Source organism: Centrocercus urophasianus, unplaced genomic scaffold, assembly GCF_019232065.1.
Source record: "Centrocercus urophasianus isolate 14NV4802_14NV808 unplaced genomic scaffold, USGS_Curo_1.0 seq_9, whole genome shotgun sequence".
NCBI classification, from domain to species: Eukaryota; Metazoa; Chordata; class Aves; order Galliformes; family Phasianidae; genus Centrocercus; species Centrocercus urophasianus.
Window position 1 is genome coordinate 24,609,389 of NW_024885532.1, and position 22,769 is coordinate 24,632,157.

At 40.1% G+C, this 22,769-nt stretch overlaps 1 protein-coding gene across 2 annotated transcripts in view; it reads right to left on the reverse strand.

Annotated features, from left to right (window-relative positions):
- The window catches only part of INTS6 (integrator complex subunit 6), a 42,014-nt gene extending 22,761 nt beyond the window's left edge, over nucleotides 1-19,253 (reverse strand). For both annotated transcript variants that reach the window (XM_042839148.1, XM_042839147.1), the window contains exons 1-4: nucleotides 18,930-19,253; nucleotides 18,660-18,737; nucleotides 17,912-18,061; nucleotides 49-138 (exon numbers count right to left, since the gene is read on the reverse strand). In XM_042839148.1, the coding sequence (XP_042695082.1) occupies nucleotides 49-138; nucleotides 17,912-18,061; nucleotides 18,660-18,737; nucleotides 18,930-19,040 (429 nt within the window). In that variant the 5' untranslated portion in view covers nucleotides 19,041-19,253. The remainder of the gene's footprint in view (nucleotides 1-48; nucleotides 139-17,911; nucleotides 18,062-18,659; nucleotides 18,738-18,929) is intronic.
- Nucleotides 19,254-22,769: the final 3,516 nt, after the last annotated feature.

Genomic DNA, 22,769 nt, shown 5'->3' on the forward strand with positions numbered 1-22,769 from the left:
CAGTATTCAACTGTGTTTAGTACGCTGCAAACAGAGATCAGATCTTACCTCTTCCTGTATTCCACTTGTTGTAGTTAATTTACTCCCATCAGTAACTGTTATAATTATTGCTGGCTCCAGAAAAAATGGGTTTCTTCCCTAAGAAAAGAAAAAAGTAACTTCATTTAAAATGATGCAACAAATTCATAAGTTTTGGTTCATTAAGCAGTCATTGACAAAACAGCAAGTGTTATTCTCATGTATGGTTCCATGGGTTTCTCAGACTTTTTACAGTTTGGCCATAGAAAGGTAGACAACACATCTCTACTCAGATAATACAAACAAAATATGGCAAAAAATGATTAACAGAGGACTGGAAGAATAAGACGTACAGCAGTATTCAGACAGCCTTGCAGCTATTCAGAGGAGCAACTCACTCTCCAAATCAGATATGCCCTGTTCTACCTGTTGCAGTTGATCTTACGCTTGATTTAATTACTGCGTGACCAACTAAAGCATTTTCACAGCACCTTGTGATAGTGATTCTAGTGTTGACAAGCGTTCTATATATTAAGGAAAAACTTTTAAATGAACAGTAGTAGCTATTACTTCTTTTCCACTCAAGGAGTTCAATCATGCATGCAAGAAAACTTCACAAGAAAGTTCTTGAAAAAAATAAACCTTCTATAATGAATTATTTAAGATTCAAACATACAATCTAAGGCATTCTGTGTTCCAACCAAGTCATTCAACTCATTTATAACAAAAATAAGTTTGGTTTGCTATTGGTGCTTCCTTTTTATCTATTGCCAGTATGCTAGGAGTCTTCAGGCCCTTCTGAATAAGAAAGAGGATCCTAAATTAATCCACAGATGTGTCCACCCCAAGAAAAGTTAGTACATTATATCCTAGCCAGGGTTACAGACAGAATGGCCTAAGGGCCAGCACAACCTTTTGTTTATTGAGTCCTATTCTGCACGTTCCAAGCTTAACACCTCATTTTTTCTTCAGAAAACAGCAAAGATAATGCCAGACCCACAGCCTAGTACCATTTATAAACAAACTCTCTCATGAAGGATTATAATTAATTCTGAAATAGCGAACACAATTAACAGCTTTCAGTAAAAAGATCATTTAAATCATCACATATATATAATGGTATTAAATACTGATTGTTTGGATCAGAAATATCACTTCACTGAATTTGAAATCCATTTGGTAAGGGCCATTCATTTTTAAGCAGCAACACCTTTACCACGGACAATTTACTTTAGGCCAACAGAAAAATGAAAAAGCTATTTGCTCTGTTTTCTGAAGCTTAGTGAAGATTATAAGATTTTCTTTTAGAATAGCACTACATACAAAACCTAAGCAAAACCAGAAATTAAACAGTGAAGATCAATTCCTTCTATGATAGGCAAGCTAGTTCATAATCTAATTTAAATAGCTACATGAACTTAAGGATTCCTACCATACAAGTAATTTTAATTGAAAGCAATTGAGGAATTTTTAGTCTCATTTAACTATGAAGAACACTTACGTTACTTTGCCAACTAGAATCATAGAATCTAGAGGCCTGGGTTGAAAAGGCCCACAATGCTCACCCAGTTTCAACCCCCTGCTATGTGCAGGGTAGCCAACCAGCAGACCAGGCTGCCCAGAGCCACATCCAGCCCGGCCTTGAATGCCTCCAGGGATGGGGCATCCACAGCCTCCTTGGGCAACCTGTTCCAGTGCGTCACCACCCTCTGTGTGGAAAACTTCCTCCTAGAACTTCACCACAACTACAAAATAGCAGCAGGAAGCTAATTATTTTGAAGCTGGAATAGCATTCGAAAAAAGGTTTCTAACTCAAGGAAAATAATATTTCTCATGAACATGGACTTCTAAAAAAATACTTTCATCCTAGCTCAACAACAGATTATAAAAGGTGAATAAAAACACAAGATTTTTAGATTTAGAACATTATGGGTTATACTCTTCTAGGTCAATATTCTGGTGTTCTGGCACAACTACATGACGTTATGACGTGGAATACCAGTAACAAAAATCATAAAACCACAACAAATTCTAAATATAATTATGGAAAATTTAGTCTCTGACATCATTAACTACAGTTCCTTATTATCTTAAGCGCTTTTCTGTAGCCCAATTATAATCTCCTAATCTTAGCCATCCAAAATTTAAGCCTTAAATTTAGGATCTTAGAATTATGAAGTTCTGAAGAAGGAACAAAAATTGCACCTCCTCTAGAAAAAGTCTGAAGATTATAGGCATAGTGACTTCAGCCTTAATCTCTCATAATTTCACATGATAATGATCAAGATACTGTCTAGAATGCAAACATAGCAACTTATTTACAAAAGCTTTTTTTTTTTTTTTTTAAACCAAAAAAGAGCAACACACATTTATAGCCAGAGTAACAACTGATTTGAGAATTTCAAAGACTAAGTTACTCTTTTCACACCAGGGCTAGATGTGGAAACAGTAGCAATTCACTCTGGCAGAATACTTCATATCTAAGTACTAAGGGAAAGCTTTCCCTTGAAATCTCTTCACATGTGAAATTATATAACCTCGAGTTCATCAAAAGAGCTACATATTATCCTTATGAGAAAGGATTTATGAAATGAAGCCGAACTACACGGCTCACCAGTGAATTAAAGACATGAGTTTGCCTAGCTGCACTTAAATTCACAGCCCCATATAATTTAGAAACATGAAGATCTACATTCCATCTAGAGGAACGAAAAATTAATTAGAATATACCAAGGGGAAAAAGAAATATATCAGTAACATGCCCACTGTTTTTGACCAAAAAATCAATATCCTTAATTCTTTAAGACCCCTCCAGCCATACAGCCACACAAAGGCATACAAAGCCAGTATTATCAGGCATTCCTAAGAACAATCTCTTATAAATAAGCTTTCAAAACTCATTCAGTTTGGCAAAATGAAATTCCTGAAGACATTTACAACTTTTTTTTTTAAAAAAAGAAAACTGTACAGTTTGTTCATTAACATTTTAGAACTTCATCTCAAACATAATTTTTGATTGCCTTTCGATTTGAAATATGCTATTACAACAAAACACTGACTTTCCACATCTTAGAAATACCATGCTCTTGAAAATATCTAGCATTCTTATAGCAGAAACTCCAAAACAAGAATTCAGGGTTTCTCATTTCTTAAATAATATAAAGACAACTCTGCTTCAGTATAAGCAAACTTTGAAAACAAGAGCCTTGCTCACTACTTAAGCTAGCATTATATAGGCCTATTCCAACAAAGTAGAAGCAAAGATATTTCTGTTCCTGTGTTCTGCTTTCAGATAAATTACAACCATTGACAGGATATAAACATTTCAGAGTCTATAAACTCTATTGTTACATATATACTGTGGTAATTGGAGTCTCAATTTGTTCAGGTTACATTAAATAAGTGTTTTAAACTCCTATTTTAGTAAGATTAAAAAAGTGGGTTTGTTTATAGATAAGTATCTTGGAAAAACTAAATATTTTTCTAGCTGAAAATTCATCAGCAACTAGCTCCCATAAGGTCTCCAGCTAGTTGTATCATATTTGATATATACTAATTTGCTCATGCAGTACCCCTTTTTAATTCAATTAGCTCTGTTACCCAACTTCTCTGAATACAGCCTTCCTTATGAAGGCTATATTGTGTATTTCCAGTGGTGGAAAAGCATACTGAAGAACCAGCACCTGAGGTTTTAGCAGCTGACCTATTTAACCACCAAGTACTGTGAAGTGCTACAAGAGACGTGCCCTGCATTTTCAAGAGATAGACACTGATGAGACCAAAAAACACAGTTTTAAAAGAAAACTTAAGAATAAATATTAGGGCAATTCTGGAGGCTTGCTAGGCTAAAATTGGATAAGCAAGAAATCCAAAGCCCGAAAAAAACCAAACTTCTGTTATGCAATATGCATACTTCTCAACAGCTGATCACTTGAAGACTGCTTGTTCCAAACCACAAAGCAACTCCAGTTACATTAGATGCTATTTCTCCAAACAAAGTACTTCTGTGCTCAAATAATGCAAAACAAAGAAAGAGCTGTGAACACTCATAAGTCACAGCAAGAGACATGGCTAGTTCTCCCTGTCTTGTGTGTCATTTTTAAAAGGAGCCTTACACTGAGCAGAAATGGATGAAATTATCAAGCCCAATTGTCTGGTTAAGACTGCCAGGACCAAAGATTCAATTTCATAGACAAGTTTAGTAACCACTTTCAGAATGATTAATATGCAGATGGATTTTTTCTTCTCCAAGTTGTACAGCTAAATCAATTCTAGAACAACCATGACCTGCAGTTGAACAAATGTACAGTATTTTACACTATTGTACTTGCAGCAAGAGAATATTTACTTAAGACTACCATCACGCATACATTTAAATATTAATTTCAATGTCATAAGTGTTGAAAAAATGAAAGAAATAGCTGAACTAGAGACATGACAAAAAATACCAAGTCAGAGACTAAAAAATGGCATACCAACCAGGAATGACTACTAAAAATTCCAGATTAGTGACTTAGAAAGACTCATGTAAATTCCAGAGGATAGAAACTGAAAAATATGCAAGCTGAAGAGACTAATTTTAAAAGAAAGTGTTAGTAGACATCAGAAAGGGAGTTCTCATGGAAAATTCTTCTCACGCTAATTTTCAGATCATTATCAAGTTCCTGAATGCAAATATGCATTCATTTCAGTGATTCCTAAAGTTTAACAGGAGAATGAAAGTTCTATTGCTTGTCCATTACACATTTTTGCAGTAAATCCTTTTTATTTTTATTTTCAAAAATAACAGCCCTGACTGTCAGTAAAGAGATCTCAGTCATCTGTTCAGGAAATACAAGTGTGCACTTTTCAGCTCAATCCTCTTTTTTTTTCTTCCTTCCAGATCTTAAAAGGTCAAAATTCTCATAAATGACAATGAGCATCTGTGAACAATCGTGGTGCAAAAACAGTTGTTTCAAATGAGATCTAAAAAAGACAGAATTATGGTAGAATTATTAGCAATTACACTGGAAGATCTGCACCTCCTACACTGGTAAAGACTTAAATACCAAAATGCTGAACTTGGATTTCAGCAAAATAAATGATCCTATCCATCATGTTTTCTTCCCCTCTCTTTCATATGTTCGCAATATCAATTATGCTCTAGCCTAACTATAAAGTGTTTAGAACATGAACACTGCCTTTACTGGAGACTTTTCATTGCTCAATGCAGAAGATCATTAGAGAAACAGACAGGTATTTAACAGCTGCTCTGCACCAATATCCACACAAGAACAGCAGCATCTTATTCAACTTTTATCAGCGTTCATTATCTTCTATTATCTCTGCAGAACCAGTTAGTATAGTCATGCAGGACTATAAATTCAATTCTATTTTATACATTACACAATTGTTTCTCAAGTCCCAAACAAAGTTGAACACTCTGGCATCATACTAAAGTTTAAATGAACTCAAAATTGGCAATAGAACTGTTCACTGAAACTACTTTGCCTACTTTGCCTTACATTCATTTACAAATGAATGTAGTCGCACTACAACTGCACACATAAACATACACACTACAGTGCTGAAGAATAAGCTTTCTAGTTCAGTAGTAAATTTTCCTACTACTTGATAAAAAGCAACACTGCTTTAAACTGAAGTTTTTCTGGTATTACACACAGGATTAAGATCTCTGACAAGCCAGATTTCATGCAAAAAGAGTTGCTAAGTCATCTATTTTGCTACCTGTAAGATTCTAATATAGTCTTGACCCTAGTGATCGCTGAGAAGACAGTGCAATAGGACCAATTTTGTTACTACTAGAATAGCATATCTGTACCACACATGAATTTCAAGATCACTTTCAGAAGCCTACAAAGTTTCATGAAAGCTAAATTAACAATTTCAAATTGTAAATAGGACATAAGTGGTTGAAGACTTATGAAGTCTCTGCTGATATCCAATTAATGGCAAAGAGAGACAATCAATAACAGAGTGGAATCTTATGAAATTAGGAAATCCAGGAATTCCACTACCACCAAAAAAAGAAGTGCCCAGTATTCTTCTGAAAGAAACACAAAGAGGATGAATTCTTACCATTAATTCTCATTCTATAGTCTATGTAAGCATCTGCAGTACGGACATACATTTTCTATTAAAACATCAAAATCTTTCTCATCCCTAAAGTATCCAAGATGTGAGGATTTATGTTCTACCTCCTCTGAAGCTAGGCAGCTGAAAATACTACTTCACACCCTTAAGTACAGGTTTCAGGAAGAACAAGGTAAAATAATCGTTGAAGGTCATTTGAGAAACTCTTTAATACCACCACCACCACACCCTTCCCCTCCCCCCCAAAAAAGAAGAGTTCCACATCCTGAAATAAAAGTGAATCAGAAACATAATAGTAGCAGACATACAGTAACTAAAAACACCAGTGTGTCTGACAGAGGGATGTGGGAAAGAAAGAGGTTTGCCAAAGGAGTTTTGATTGACCTTGACAAACACACGCTAAGAAGAAAACACCAACTTCCAACACCTCTCCTGACTGCCACATGTTAGGACTAGATTGATTTTTATTGTACTTCCACTCCCATACAGTGAAGTATCTATAAATCGATGTTTGGCCAAAATAAGTGAGATACTTACTCTCTAATAGGCTATGTTATCTAGTACTTTTACTCCGCAATTAGAAAGCCAGCCAGCAGAGGGGGCACAAGTTACTAAAACCTCTCCTTAGAAGATGTGATCGAGGAACAAGGAGATAAATGAGAGGCATGCTCTTTATGAATACTATCTCAAAATACATAGTAGCAACTAAACGCTCTTTTCCTCTGTGATTGCATATACCTAAGAAAAGGCTGAACAATTGTATAAGCAGAGATAAGCAGCAGCTGCTTACTGGATCCTAGCCTCTTAATCAAACTATCTTAATCTGCTAGCTCATGGTTTCTAACACCAAAGACAGTACACACCATAAAACCAATTCTGTTCTTTTTGTTTGTTTGTTTTGTTTTGTTTGTTGATTTGGTTTTTATTGCTGTCTATTGCTCTTATTCTACTGCCCATCCTTTGGAAGCCTCACTCACAACATTCAATTATATTCACCCCACACACTTTCATTCTGAAGATAGGAAGAACTATTTTATCTTTCGGACAAAACCTTAAGAGAAACTTTAAGAAACAGTTTACTAGAACTTATCAAGATTTGAACTCACGCTTCCACTAACTCATCAGGAAAATGATGTTCAAGCAGTCACGTTTTCTCCTGCACTCATTCACACTCTGGAAGTCAGTATACTGATGGCAATGATTCTGCAGTAAGAATGGATACCACAGAAGAGCTTTCCTTTGTGATGTGATTTCAAAACCTGAATTCAGCAACACACAGCTATCCTTCTCTATAAGCTACAGGGAAGATATTACAGGCAAAATGATTTTTCATTTCCTAGAGAACTCTTCTTTAGCTAACTATGTTACAAATAGCTAAGAGTTACTCTTCCCATGTCCAAGGCATACAATAAACAGTTCCTTATCTGGAATGCTTGCAAAGGATTACAATGTAGTTGAACAGCTTTTCCTTCATCTCTTACTGGCACTATAGATTAGCTGTAAACTGAATGATCTTCACACATGCAGGATATTGATTCTACGGTTCAACTGAAGTTTTCTGTATTTCAGGTGACTGGAAAATAAAAGGGAATTGCAGGTTAAACAAAACAATTAGCAAAGGAGAACACAAGTGTAACTTCCTCCTAAGCCATGCCAGAAATTACACTTATTAGCACAGCAGTTGCAAAATATAGGAATGAAGGGGGCATTCTTAAACAGGTTTTGCAGTTCCACTTAAGAAAAGGAGATGTTCAAGACCTGCCTGGATGCCTACCTGTGCAACCTGGTGTAGGGAACCTGATTTGGCAGGGGGGTTGGACTCTATGATCTCTGGAGGTCCCTTCCAACCCCTACAATTCCGTGATTTAAGGTATTTAGTAAAATAGTATATATTAGTATATATATACACATAGGATGAAAAGGTAATTTGCATCAGAGTGATTATTGAATATATCTTAAAATAATATTGAAGCTGCAAATATATTCTTACATCTTTTCTGTCCGGCTTGGAAGCCCCACAGCAAACTTCAGTGATCCAATAAGATACTACTGACATACTACAGGGACAAAACTACTGAATTACATAAGAAATGAGAAACCAAACTCTTTGTTTAAAAAAAAAAAAAAATCACAGATTTTTAATATATGATATATATATATAGAAGTGCAAGCGCTCTGCTTGTTTTGCCTGCCCTTGCAAGTCTGAGTCCTATAAGCAATAACTGCATTGTATACCTGTCCTGAAATGTGCAATGAAGTTATTCTGCAATTCTAGTATCATTTTTACAATGCTCATAACTTTGCAAATTCCAGGTTCCCAAGTCCAGCACAGAATCTAGTGAAGATTAATGCATACAATACTACCTAATTATGCACACTCAGTCATCTTGGAACTCTACTCAAAAGTTTGTCCTAAGAACAAAACCAAGATTAACAGCAGAAAACACCAAAAAGCAACTGAAAACAGCCTAAGAAGGAGATTCAATGCAAAAGATTATTCTGGAATATAAAGCCTCCACAGTGAGTAGTGTACATATGAAAACAGAAGGGAGATTTGTCAAGGAAGCATTTTTATAGACTTGGTACTGAATAATACAAAAATAATGAATACACAGTAGGATTAACTAGGACAGCAGACCATGAATCCCAAGATTCACAGATATTCTAAGTTCATAAATCACATAATTCCAAACATTTGTAAATCAGCCTCAAAAACATCACTTCGTTATAAAATTTTGTCCTGTTTCTTTTATCTAAGAGTAAATTTAATTGAGTTCTAAATAACATGTTATGTAAGTTATAACTTCTTGATTAACTTGTAAGTGCTGCAATTTAGGTTAGGTCCTTGATAAGTTTCAAAAACTATTAAGTCCTTGAATCTTTCACAAGTTATGACAAGTAATTTAACATGATATTCTCAAAACAACAAGAACTACATGATGTTCTTCATATACAGTCAATTCCAGCAAGTAATAGTGAGCAACAAAACTGAAAACAACAAGAAGAAAAGCTACTAATATTTTAAACACGTTAGCACCAAACTAACCGATTCAGGAAAATCCCCCAAATGGAAGAACTAATTCTGCATGAAATTGAAATATACAAGGAGGAAAACAACTGTGAGTACATCTTGCACCTTATTTTTAAGGTAATGGAAATCATTACTTAAAAATAAAGATGCACCTTATTAGTTATAGATTTGTAAATGAATTGCTACTGGAATCACACTGAAGTTGGATAAATCAGCCAACAAATCCTGGTGGCTTCCAAAGTTGTTTGGCTAAATACAGTAAATACAAGCTGCTAAAGAAACAGCTCATATTTGAGCCTTTCATACGCTTTTTAAAAGCAGCTGATATAACTGTCCATGCCAAACATGACTTGATCTTTAAAGCCAACCCCCAAAAAACTGGGTTTGAAGATCATTTTGCTTATATTTTCTAAAAATATTTCTGAACCTTTTATTCTAAAAATAATTGACCTTGTCAGGCTTTGGATCAAGTCCCTAATTACTGCAGCCTTTCTGCTTTACAGCAATGATTTCACATAGCTAGGCCTGGTTCAGTCAGTGGAATTCACAGGGCTAGGACAGACCTCTGTCCTCCATGTAGTGAAGTAGCAAATTTCATAAGTACCAGCCTACTGAGCAGGGAAAAATCAAATAACCAAAGTGGAAAAGCCAAAGAGATGCACACAAAATCACCCTACCTTTTTGTAGGTTATCAACTCAGGTTAAAGACAATCTAACTGAAGGTAGAGTATTGACTCATGCATATAGGATAAATGATTGCTGCCACAACACTTCCCAATGATTCCCTCTTGGAGTTTATCACCACTACAGCAGGAACAACCTGGCTGTTAAAAAATTGATTCTGAACCATTTAAGTTCATAGTTCAGCTTATTAACGTATCTGAATCAATCACTAGTTTAGTTTAATTTACTTCATGAAGTCACAGTCACAATTTGCTCCTAGTTTGGCATAACTATGAGTCCAGAAGTTCAGGAGTGGAGCAGAGCACACAGCTAGGATGGGTGTCACTTCAGCAGTCTTACAACAATGCACAAAGTGAAGTGAGTGCTCTGGGATTTAAAGTCCATGGGTGGAGTATTTGGTGAAGGAAAGATGAGCTCAGAATATGAGAAATGGCTATCTTCAACTAAAGCAACAATGTCAACACCTTAAATTGATTCCAGTGACAAATATTCTAGATTTGTCCAATGCAGCCTTTTGTCTCAAGGAGACACTGGCAAAAATGCACAATATATTCAGATCATTTATCCTCAAGCACAGTTACTGAATGAAATCAGGTTAACACCCTGCTCTCCACAAGCAGGCGCAGTTACATGCAGACTGAAAAAATCCATGAATTAAAGGGAATGGACACTGGACAGATACCAAATATGACTATTCAGACAAAGGTTTACTGGATGAGTCAACAACTGGACACTAAGCATGATTTTCAATATTTATGTCCTTGAATAACTGTCAGAACTGCATACTAGAGAACTACTCTGCTCCTGCTAGATCAGTTTTGTATAACATCCCCAAGCTTAAAGCCATGGAACAACACCAGACATAAGCAATACTTATCTGCTATTCTAGTTATCTAGTCATCAATGCTGCCAGGCCCACGTTTTAGAGTAGGATTGGCTTTTGACAAAACCTCTCATCTTCTCATTCAAATAGAAGCCTTATTGATTCAGTTTCTTAGTCATACTCATTCATATTTCCAGACTAAAGTTAAGTTGCCATCTTAAAATTAAATAATTTCTATTTTTTATGTATATATATATATATATATATATATATACTATAATTTAAATATTACCTATTTTAATTCAGCTGTAGGCACAAACCCAATTTCCCTACTGAAAAAATGTAGGTTTAAATCTACAGCAGACTGCAGATTTATGTGAGCCAGGGCAAATCAATTAACTGAGGCAGAGGCACTACCTCTAGAATAAAAACAACAGGTGCTTAGATAACATTCTTGAGTTCTCATTATTTTAAGATATAATTGCTATATGTTTTTGAAAAATCTAGTCCATTAGGGGTCAGCTTTACAGTACTGGGATTACAGGCAGCCCTTCTTAATTTTTAAGGTAAAGCATACAAGCAATAATAAGCACCTGAAATCCTATTTGCTTTCAATATTTGGCATTAGACTAGTATCAACACATTGATACATAGAAAATACTTCATAAATACACACAAACCACTTCCTATCTGATGTCATAGCTTTTCTTGAAACGAGTCTGGGCTATGCTTAGGACAACAAAAATTAGCACCATAATCACATAATGCAAACTGCATACTTGATGGAGTTCTGTATTAGCCAGATGCTAATGCTCACAAATTTTATGAAATTCCAATCTGTTGCACAAACAACAGCTGAAAACAACTTGATTAAAGGGCCACACAGTATGATGCTAAAAATCGCAACATGGAGTGCAAACATTAATATGTTCTCCAACTGGTAGATGCAGATATGGAAATATTCCGTGAACCAAAAGACACACTGTGCCATTACAGGCACAAATACACTACAAAAAGCAAAAAAAAAAAAAAAAAAAAAGCAAGCAGGGCTCCTAAGCAACACAATTAGTACCAAATGAACCTCAGTCAAATAAAGTCAGACACATAACAAACAACAGCACTTCTCTTCAGACTTCAGAGGCATGGGCTGTCCAACTACTCAGCAAAAAAATAAAAACTTAAAGAGAATGCAGTGATAAACACTGGGGAAAAAAAATACTTTGTGTTTTATAAAATGACCAATCTCTGCCTTTGAACGCCCCTGGCAGTTGGCTTCGATGAAGCACAAGCATAAGGAATACTTCACCTAGAGAGGACACGTACCTTTAAGCACCTAAATAAGAAGGATAGTATACCCAGGGAGTTCATACTGCAGCAGATATGAGGTTCAAGATAAAAAGGCAAGAGATACAATATTGAAACTCCAGACTGTCCTCTTCTGACTTGCCAGAGAGGCTAAGGAGCAGCCTGACACAGACACCTACAGCAGCTGCTGAAGTGCTGGCAGCCTGCCCCCACCTGATCCCTAAAAATCAAAGTCACTGCTGACATATTATGGCACTGACCCTCCCAAATCCAATTTATTGAAATATCAAGCACTTAAAGAATCAAAGCAGCCAAAGCAAATTTGATATTCAGAACATGAGGAAGTATCTCAATTCTTCCTGCTAATGAAAGAGATGGATGAGATCATTTTAACCAGGAAAAGCACAGCATTCTGTGTAAGCTTGCTTTAACTTTGGATTCTTCCTTAAAAATGTACTGGATTTAAAGTAGATGAGTGATTTTAACAACATCTAAGTCTGATGTGATTATTACTCCTGAGACTCAGTGAACTTTGTGAGTCTGGGAAGGCTAAAAAGAACGCAGCCCCCCTGGCAAGTGGAAGAAGATCTCATAGTGCTCACTAAAAGATATGATAAAACAAAACTACCTACAAATTAGAATCATTTTAAGTATGGACTAGATAACAGACTCGTAAATTACAGACTAAAAACTATACATTAGGAAACTGTGCGTAACTTCATCACATAGGAGGTGAAAAAGATTGATTTTCACCAGCACTTCAAATAAGTCTTCGACATAATAGGCACTAAAATCTATGCTAAGGCCATTTCTACTTTATAGGATAATTCAGAGTCCTGTATTTTCTTTAAGTATTTCTGACATTATACTTAAGTTTGCTATGCTTTATTTCTGTTGTCTGAAATTCTCCCCTTTATGTTTATTGGGAAAGGTGAAAGAGAATGGGAGATCTCCACCAGGAGTGTAAAGATCTGCCTCTACCAACACGAAAAGCAAAGCGCTGTGTAACCATGCAAGCATGACAAAGCAGGAAATGCTTATCTAAACTTTGGTTCCAAATTTGGATGCACATCAACACAAGCCACTCCAGTGCAGTGTTTGTGACCCCAAAACGCCAAGACAAAAGGCATGCTTGATGGATTTTGACTTTTGGAAGCAAAGAATTCCAGTAACAATCCTCAAAAAATAATCAGAAAATAAAACTATTCAATAGAACATGTCACTGCAAAAGCATAACATATGTAAATACCAGGGACAAGATTTCATATGAGCGTTTCATGCTCTTTTTAAGCTCAGCATGTTTTAGGGCACAGATGTGCAACAAAGACGACGACAGCCTACAGTGTGTGACTTAAAAATTGAAGTGCACCTACAAGCACAATTAGAATTGATCTCCTAGGCACACTATTTACCTGTACCTGGAACATAACCATATTTAAGCTATTATGGCCAAACGTGTCTCTAAAAACCAACTCTAAGCTTCACTGTGTGAACAAATCAGCACTAGCTCTACCCTAACTGCAAATGGGCCTAACCTTGTGTTCAGAGAAATGCAGAGCAGCAACTAACCTATGCTTAGATTGTTTGATGTTCATGCATTGTATGAATAAAACCTCTGGGGAAAAAAAATTAATTAATTAATTAAAGCCATTGAATGCAGGGCACCTTTCAACTTCCAAATCAGAAATGGGTGTTTCTAATCCTTACTGTATTTCTAAAATACCCATAAACAATTCATTTCCACTTGGATTTATGTTAGTTTCAAAATGTCTTAATACACTTTTCCAGGTGAAATACGATGTAGAAAAAAAAGCTCTCACTAAAACTGGGCACAAACAGTTTAAGACACCAAAAATGTAATGCATTTTTTAAAATAGGGAGTGCACCTTTCTGATCAGTGGGAATGAAAATCACATCGCTCACATCCACTTGGAAGTATTATTGTTGGCCTTGTTGTCTCATAACAACTATGTTAGCATGTGCTTTTGTACCACCGTGTTTAACATGTGAAATTCATCCCTAAGCTAGTTTGTCCATATCAATAATTATGCTGCTGAAGAAACGTGCAATTTGAATTAATGAGATAAAAAGCTCATTATCTGCTATTGAAAAGTTTTCCACTAGCAATATTGAAATGGAATTTCATCCCCAAAAAGGAAAAATAAGAAAAAAAAAAACCAACACAATGACTTTGAAAACCCTTAAATGCATTTTATCCTCTCAAGCCTCATTTGATATAATCCTGAAAAAAATACTAAGAGACCTTCATTAAGCAAATAATAGAGAAAGTGAAACACGGGGTTTCAGATAATCAGAGCTTCAGCAATTTCAAACATCTGTCAGATTCATTTTCAGTAGTGCTGTGTTGGTCCTTTGCATGCAAGTTTCAAAATACCAGTGATGCATTTCACCTACCTTAGCTTTATTGCTCATTCTTAGATACTTGACTAGAAACTGCAAACTGAAGTAAATAGCTGATTCAATTCAGCCACTTGTTTGTATTTTGCTGTGTTATATAATAGATACATTTGTGTTTTCTGTTTTCACAGAAAGAATAACTCCAGAAACACGTCACTAGTGTTTACCCTTCCATTATCTCTAACAAGCTGCATTTGTTTGTAACACTCAAAAATATTCAGTTAAATTGTAACTACACTGCTGAACTTGTAACTCATACCTCTGAACAAGTCATAGCAGTAAGAGTTAGGAGTATATTCCAAAAGGATGGAAAATCCGCTAGAAATAGATTCAGTTTTTGTCTGCCCAAAACAATGGGGAAACTGAACTGGGGAAAAGATGGCAAAGGGAAGTCAAATAGCTAAAATCGGGCTAACGAAGTACTATGCTCTGTGTGATATGACAGTGAGCCTACTGAACTGTGCATGTTTAAATTGGTTTCTTCCTAAATATATCAAAATCTTGTGAATTTTACCAAATTTTTCTTTTCCTTTTCTATAATAATGCAGGAGGTGAAGGGGATCGTTATTTTCAGCAAAAAGCTGACACCTTGTTTGAATGTTCATTCTTTTGCTGTTATCAGGACAAAACATAGTATGTGCAAGAAATTATTACTGGACTCAAGAAATATAAAACAGTTCATCAGTCTGCAAGTGCTGTAAAAATTAAAGGAATACTCACCTGAAAATATTTACTTCCAAAATCCCTAATAAGCTGACTGTTAAGAATATAAAACTATTTTCCTTTTGTTTGCTTTACTGCCTCCTTGTGTGCGTGTGTGTGCTGTTGACAGAAGCCTTCAAAATCTGATGTAAAAAACCCCTAGTAAGACAAAGGGCTTATAAAGACATACTATAGCATTAATATCAGAAACAGCTTTCAAAGATATCTTCCAGATTCTTGATAATCTAATGATGCTGACTGTGTCTCTTTAAGATCTGAACATGAGATACTATTATCAGCTAATATAGCTGTATGCTCAATCATCGTGAGCAACTGAGTACTTATTTACTGAAAAAGTAATAATGGTAAATACTCATTAAACTATAAACATTAATTTTCCAAGAAAACATGAAAGAGATTTTTCTCAATTTCAGAATGACCAGTCATCACTCTTGTTCAGGAAGTCAGCTGATGGAGAACTCTGGTCTACTTAGAAAGAAATCAAGCATAGTGAGTCACACTGCCATTTAAACAAACAGTACAAAGTTAGTGGGGAGACAAGACATCATGCTGCTGGATGACTTCAGCAAACAACCCATTGTGTTCATAACGTGCCTTGTCATTTTTATGTATAAGTATTTGTTTTACAACTCATACACGTGAAACAAATGGAAGATTGTCCACACAACCAAAAAACAAGCACGTTAGTGAAAAGATGTTGAGATTTTTTTCCAGATAAAAGCTCAACTAATGTTTGGGCTTATTACTTCACATAGCAACACACCTAAAATAATCTAAATGTTGCGTTTCTCTAAAATTATCTGCTCCTCCACTCTAAGATAATCACCCTCCATTTCACTACATTTAAGTAAAATACTCAAATATTCTATTATCTTAGTATTTTTAATTGACAAAGAAATAAGTGAATCTGAGTTTTAAAAAATATATTTTGAATGTCACTGAGAATTCTGGTGATTTTTATTATCCTGACTTCATACGCCTCTCTTAGCACATACGTTTAGATACAGATTTCTCTTAAGACATTCAGGTAGTAGACTTCAACAATAAGAAGTCTAATGGATAACATGAGCTATTACTCAAAGGCCAATGTGAACTTGAGGCAAGTGAACTGGCCTGCATCTCATCCTGTGAGTGCCGACAGACCAGCAAAGAGCTACAGAATTTAATTAGATTTATGAAAATCTGCTACTTTGATTAGTAGAGCCAGAATGGGAACCAGACACTTCAGCAGCAGATGATCTGGCACTATTTTTGCAGATGCTTAAAGTCGTCAAAGTTCTACTCAGTCACTTGACTGTGCATTTGGACACCTCTTCAGCAGTCTGCTCCATGCATGGAACAAAGCAAATAGCATGCCTAACCACAGCAGGTTCAAGCACGGAGAAAGACCCCCAACCAAAAACTAGACAAAGCTACTGTTTCACAGACAAAAGAGCATCAACTTGCAATAATGAGAACTACTAACTGGCCAAAATAGTCACGACCACTCAATTACCCACTTGACTAAGTACTCGAGCCTAGCTGGTTCACTCAGTGCAAATTACATGACATGGATTTCATGTATTTTTTCATTATCAGTAGCAATGGTAAAGAGCACGTATTTCATGCATGTGTCTACTATGGTAAATGTTCCAAAAAGCTTCACATTGCTAATGTAACTAAGAAAAATGGCAGAAAATGGGAAAGATTAGCACACAAAAGAGGACAGCAGATGGTAATTGACAAAAAAAAAAAAGCTGTGTATGGAACTAGCACTTTTTTTTTTTTTTTTTTTTTTAAGTTTCATTACCAAACTGGCATTTTACAAATGCTTAGACTCACTTAGTCACCTAGTGGCAAAGCCATACAGTGCAACATGAGAGAGATCTCCTTCCCAAACAAACATGGCGCGTTATCAGAAACTGCACTCAGACTGGAAAAGGGAAGGAGAAAATGGGGACTTATTTCCACAGCCACACTCCCATGTTAAATACCAAGAGCAGTAACTAATCCCCAGAGAGCAGATGAAGCATTACATGAGAACAAGAAACAAAAAGGGGAGATTCACTTTAGTACATCCCACGTGAAAAATACGGGATACACCTTGCCCAGTACTGGCAACATCTTCTACGCAAAACAAATCCAGGGTTTGATCCAGTGCCAGAAAGAACTGGGTATGCTTCTTAAAGTGCATATTTAACCTAGAGTTACTGGCTTGTAGCAAGTCATACTACCAAGCAAGGGAACAGTGGCCTTTCCCAGAAGTAGTCCTGCTTTAAAGGGATGGCTGCAATACAAGCATTCGAAAAGCAGAGCTTTTGAAGGTTCTCATATAAACAAAAAGGAATATGAAAATGAGGGCATTCAGAGAAATGTTGAAGTAAACTCACTGGAAAATAAAGGATTGAGAAAGATGTGCTCAGCTTAGTACTTCAGGTGTTTTAGCGCTGTCAGAAAAAAAAGCTCATCGCCCAGACTGTACTTAACTGATCATACAGCACTGTATACAGAAATCAAAGTTTTGAAGACCTCACCGGGCTCATCAGTTAAGGTTCTGGAATTTGTTACAAAAAAAAATTACAGTTTAACTGAGAAGGTCAACTTGGAGCTTAGTCTGTAGTTTTAAAAAAAGAGTAGTAAGTAAAATAGGAAATAACAATTGGGCACAGAACTGTAGTCAGTACCTAAACTTCTTCAGACTGTCTGAGCTCTGTTTGCTTTTGATGAAGCCCCTGTATATAATACTTCACGAAGACACTACTTTGGGCAACAGGTTAATTGGTGCCTGTGGGAAGCTTGTGTCTTATGATTTTTCCACCTATTACCAGTCAACCTACCTGCCCATAGTTGTCTATGCCAGTTACTAATCTATTTAAGTTTAATAAATCAAAAGCTGTTCTTAGGGACTGGCCAAGAGTTGTAAGTCCTTCAGCCTGAAGGTTTTTCAGTTCATTCATGAACGTCGCATGGTTTTCCTTCCAGCCAGCCTGAAAAGAGAAACGCGAGAAGGCTTATTGGTGGGACGAGCTCGGGACAGGAGCCTCCTACGGGATCGAGCTTTTCTGTTGGCTAGAGCATCTCCCTTTAACGCTAAGAGAACACCTCAGAAGTTACCAATATTCAGTATCACGAGGAAAAGACGGACTTAACACTCCGCGCTCATCGAGTATTTGTTAGAAGGGACGGGTTTCTGCGAAGCCACACACACAGACACGAAGGTACCTCCACACAGGGCTCGCGACCCCCGCAAGGCGATGCCCAGCGGCTTCAACCCCCGCGTCCCGCAGCCCCCGCCCCCGGAGGGTTCTCCTCTCCCGCCCCTTCCCCGCCGAACTCTCCTCGGACTTGCTGTCACTTCTCCCAACTTAAGCACACCTCCCCCACAGTTCAGTGCCGCTCACACACACCACACGGGGAATATAAAAAAAAAAAAATGTCGGCCATGTTGATGTCAGCGCCGCCGCCGCCGCTGCCCGAACCCGTGCGTGCGCGGCGCCGCGCGGCCCGGCCCGACCGAGGGGGCGGCGCGGCGGGGCAGGAAGGAGGGCCGGGGGGCGGCGGGAAGGGAGGGGGGAGTGGGGTTACCTTGATGGCGTACGGAGGCTCCTCGAAAGTGACCAGCATGTACCTGTCTCCCCTGCTGGCCGGGTCCCGGGCTCGGAGCTGCGGCGCGGGGACAAAGCGGAGGGTGAGGCGAGAGGAGGCGCCGGAACCCCCTCGGCGCGGCGCGGCGCTGCCCCCCCCCCCCCCCCCCCCCGTCTCCCCCGCAGCCCCCCGCGCCCCCGGCCCGCAGCCCCCCGCCGCCCCCTCCCCTCTCGCTCGCTCTCGCCTCCTCTCGCCAGGCAGCGCCGGTACCTTCATGAAAGTCTCTACAGCGCCTTTGGCTATGTCCAGATAGGTGGTGCCCAGATGGGTGCGCTGGTTCATGGAGGCGGACGTGTCTATCAGGAAGAGTAAGATGGGCATAGTGCGGAGGGGCCGGCGGCCGGGCGGCTACATGGACAGCGGGCGGGAGGGAGAGGGGAGGCAGAGGGGAGAGCGAGGGGAAGAGGAGGAAGAGAGGCAGCCGGGGTCGGGAGAGGAGCGAGTGGCTGTGAGTGCTGTGCACGGGAAGGGCCTCCCGCTGCCCCTCTGCCGAGGCGGGGGAAGGGGGCAGCGCTGCCTGCCCTGCCCTCCTTTGTGTGAGGGGCCTGCCCAGCCCGGCACGGGCCGGGTGCTGCGGGAGCGGCGGGGAGGGCTGCGCTGCTGCTAATCTTCCCCCCCGCCACCACCGTCCTCCTCCACCGCCGCCCGCCCTCCCCTCCCCCTGTTGATGTTACTCAGAAGTTTCGGGCGGACCAGCCGCAACCCGACCGCCCCGGCACTTTCTCTCTCTGACTGAGGCGCTTCCTCGCTCGCCGCCCGCTTTTAAGGGCGCCTGGGCAGGTCGGGGCCCGCCCCCGAAGGACACGTCCCCGCCCCACGTGACCGCCTCCCGGCCCCGCCATAGGGCTTCTGGCGGCCGCTCTATTAGCATATTCAAATCGCCGGGGGAGGGCGGGGCAGCGCGGGGGGGGGTTGGCTGGAGCCGCTGTGGGAGAGGGCGGTGGGGGAGCGCGCGTCCGAGCGCCGCTGCCGCGCATGCGCAGTGGCGGTGGGGTGAGGGGGGTGACAGAGGCGGCGATCGGGGGGCGCCGCTCCTCCGAAAATGGCGGGAGGGGGCGCCCCTCTGCCGGGCTCCGGGCGGACAGCGCCCCGTCGAGGGGCTGCGGCCGTGGGAGGGAGCCCGGCTGGGGCCAGGGCGGGGGACGGCGGTCGCCAGGGTGGCGGGGTTGGCCCGGGGGACCGCAGCCCAGCGGGGAGGGGACGGCGGCGGTTTGTCCCCGCGGGTGAGTCACGGTGAGGGGGGAGAAGGGGCGGGCGTTGCCGCCGCCGCTCTCCTCGAGGCCGCGGGAACGTCCCCGCGCGGAGCGGAGTCCCCTCCTGCCCCGGGGTGGGGGCCGAGGGTCGGCGCGTTGATCCCATTCCAGCTCAGCCCCTCCAGGCCGTCGTTCGGCCGTTGCTTGCGCTCGTCGCCCTCCGAGGCGTGAAGGGCGGTGCTCTCCGTTTTATTTTCGAGGGGGTTGGCGGGGTCCTGCACAGCGCTCAGAGCCCCGGACCGCCCTGCGGGCTGTGAGGGGACGCCGGGAGCCCGGGCACGGACCCGCGGGGCTCAGAGCCGGGCTCGTCGTGTGGTGAATTCCCAGAGACCCGCTCTGGTCTTTCACTTGGTGGAAAAATAAAGAAAAAAAAAAAAAGATTAAAAAAAAAAAAAAATTGGCTGCCCTTAGCTGTGACCTTTTCCCTACGCGCAGGCAGAGTTTAACACCGGTGTCCCCTTGATCCGTGCTCGGGCACTCCGAATTTACTTCCTATAAATCGCATCACTGTAGAGTGTTTCCAGCCAATTAATGCCTAAGATTGAGCTCTCCGTCCTTCGGAGGTTTCTGTTTGTTTTTCCCCACAATTGTGCCTGTGCCTTTCCTGCTCTCCCAGCCTCGGAGAGCTGACTCCAGAGCCATTTCTGAACATAATCTGTTCAGGAGATTGCTCTGCTTCCTCTCTGGCTGATGTTTTCCCCTGATCCAGCTGATGTGCTCCCACAGCCCCTGCTCTAGAAGGTACGAAGCCACTGTACTCCTTCTCTCAAGATAAAATTGGCAGTGTCCTGGTTTGAATCATTTCATTCTTCCAGGCAACATTTCTGTCTTGTTAGGCAAGAGCTGTTTTTGGCTTTTTTTTTTTTTTTTTTTTTTTTTTTTTTTTTAAGACTAATGAAATATTAGCATTTAGTTTCTAGGAAGGCTGGAAAGACAGAGGAGAAATCACATTTCCATTACAGGTTTATATACGTCCTTATTGCTGTGAATAGATATTTTGGCTTTCCTACTGGCACCTGTGACCTGTGCCATCCATCCCGAGGCACTGGGGCAGCGTCAGGGATATTGTCTTTTATCCTGGTTGCTGCTAGGAGCCACTAAGGAATCTCCAGCCTATAAGATCTGTGAAGGAACTTTCATGTTTAGAGTGGAGGGCTAATGAAGTTTGGCAACTATGTTTCTTCTATGGTAACAGCCTGTGTCATGAATATTTTTCAGCCTAGTAAGAATGGCCAAGCTTGTCTGTACTCGCTGATTCCCGAGCTGCTTGTTTCTTTCCAGCCATTCATTTTCAAAGCTCTAGTAGCAGTCCTGCGTCTTGTGACCAACTGCAAGGCTGTTCTGGTCTGGGTTCTACTGATAAACCCAAACCTCTGCTTTTAGGGGAAGTGAACCAGAAGATGCTGCCAAGGCATGTTGCTGGGTTGCTCTGGAATCAGTTGTATGCCAGGCCCCATTATGCAGTTAAAACCTCTGGACTACTGGAAAGACTTGGTTCACAATCTTTTTGTGTCCACAGCTGTATTTTGGGATGTCCTTCTTCCTTTCAGCTCTCCACAGACAGTTGTGTGCATCACCTGGTTCTCTGTCAGGTGTGCAGCTCCTGAGGTCAGCAGGATTGGCTGCTGTGAGGCTGGTGATCATCTCCCTGAGATGGTGGGATTCAAGTTAACTGAAGGCCGTAATGCTGCTTTAACAAATCATGCCTTGGGATTAGTAGCTTCACTTGGGAGTCAAGTTGACTGAGTGTATGATGTTGGTCTCTTAATTGGCTTTCTTTTAAATCTCTTACAGGCACGTTCTTCAGACATGCCATCTTCTCTCCTATTTGTGTATCAGTGATGTTTCATTGACTGTCCTAATAAAAGACCACTTATTTTACGTGTCAAGCATCCATTTTCTTGGAGAGCATTCTAAAAATGGAAAGCTTCTGGGAGGTAGCCTTCTGCGAACTGCAGGGGGAAACAAAATTAAAAAAAAAAAAAAAAAAAAAGTAAGGCATTTTAGAATACTTGCCATACCAGGAAAACATGAAAGGCAGCCTGGGACATGGAGACTCTGTGCAAGGCCTGGAAGGTCATTTGGAATTTTTATTTTTGTTGCCAGTAAATGAAAGAGTGTGCGTGGGGGTAGGGAGTGAAAGACGTATTAACTGTTAGTAGCAGAGTCAGTCATAAAATAGCAAGAATTCTGAATTGACTTTGAAAGTGGAAGCAATAGGTACACTGTGTTTTCCTTACCAACATGAGAAGAAGGTGGGACTGGAGCATCTGGGCTTACTCTGCCCTGGTCTGCTCAGCCCCACTGATCATCACTGATAAAAGAATCCCACAGACAAAACTCACGCAGCTCCAATGGGATTTATACAAGCAGAAATACTTTGTGAATTCTGTACATGCTTTCTTTTTGCTATTATCTTTGAAGCCATTTGGAACATTGAGTTCTTTCTGTGCATGTTATATTAGAACCATATTAGATCCCCTATAGGGCAGAATGAAGGGTAGTTTTGTGTTGTCTGTAGTAGGCATTACTTTTCTGCTGGGAGCTGGCCAATTTGATTAATATTGAGAAAGATTCTTTCAAAGATAATCAACCCAAGCCTAAGTGTGTATCAGCCTCTTGATGTGAGAGCCATAATGGCTAGTGCTGCCATCAGAGCCACATTTATAAATCTGTACAAGGGACTTGCTATGAAGGAACAAAACCTAGTGATATTAGTGCTTATGCTCATTACTGATACAGCTGATGCAGCTGAGCAGCAAGAGTGTGAAACTACCACTGAAAATAGATGCATCTT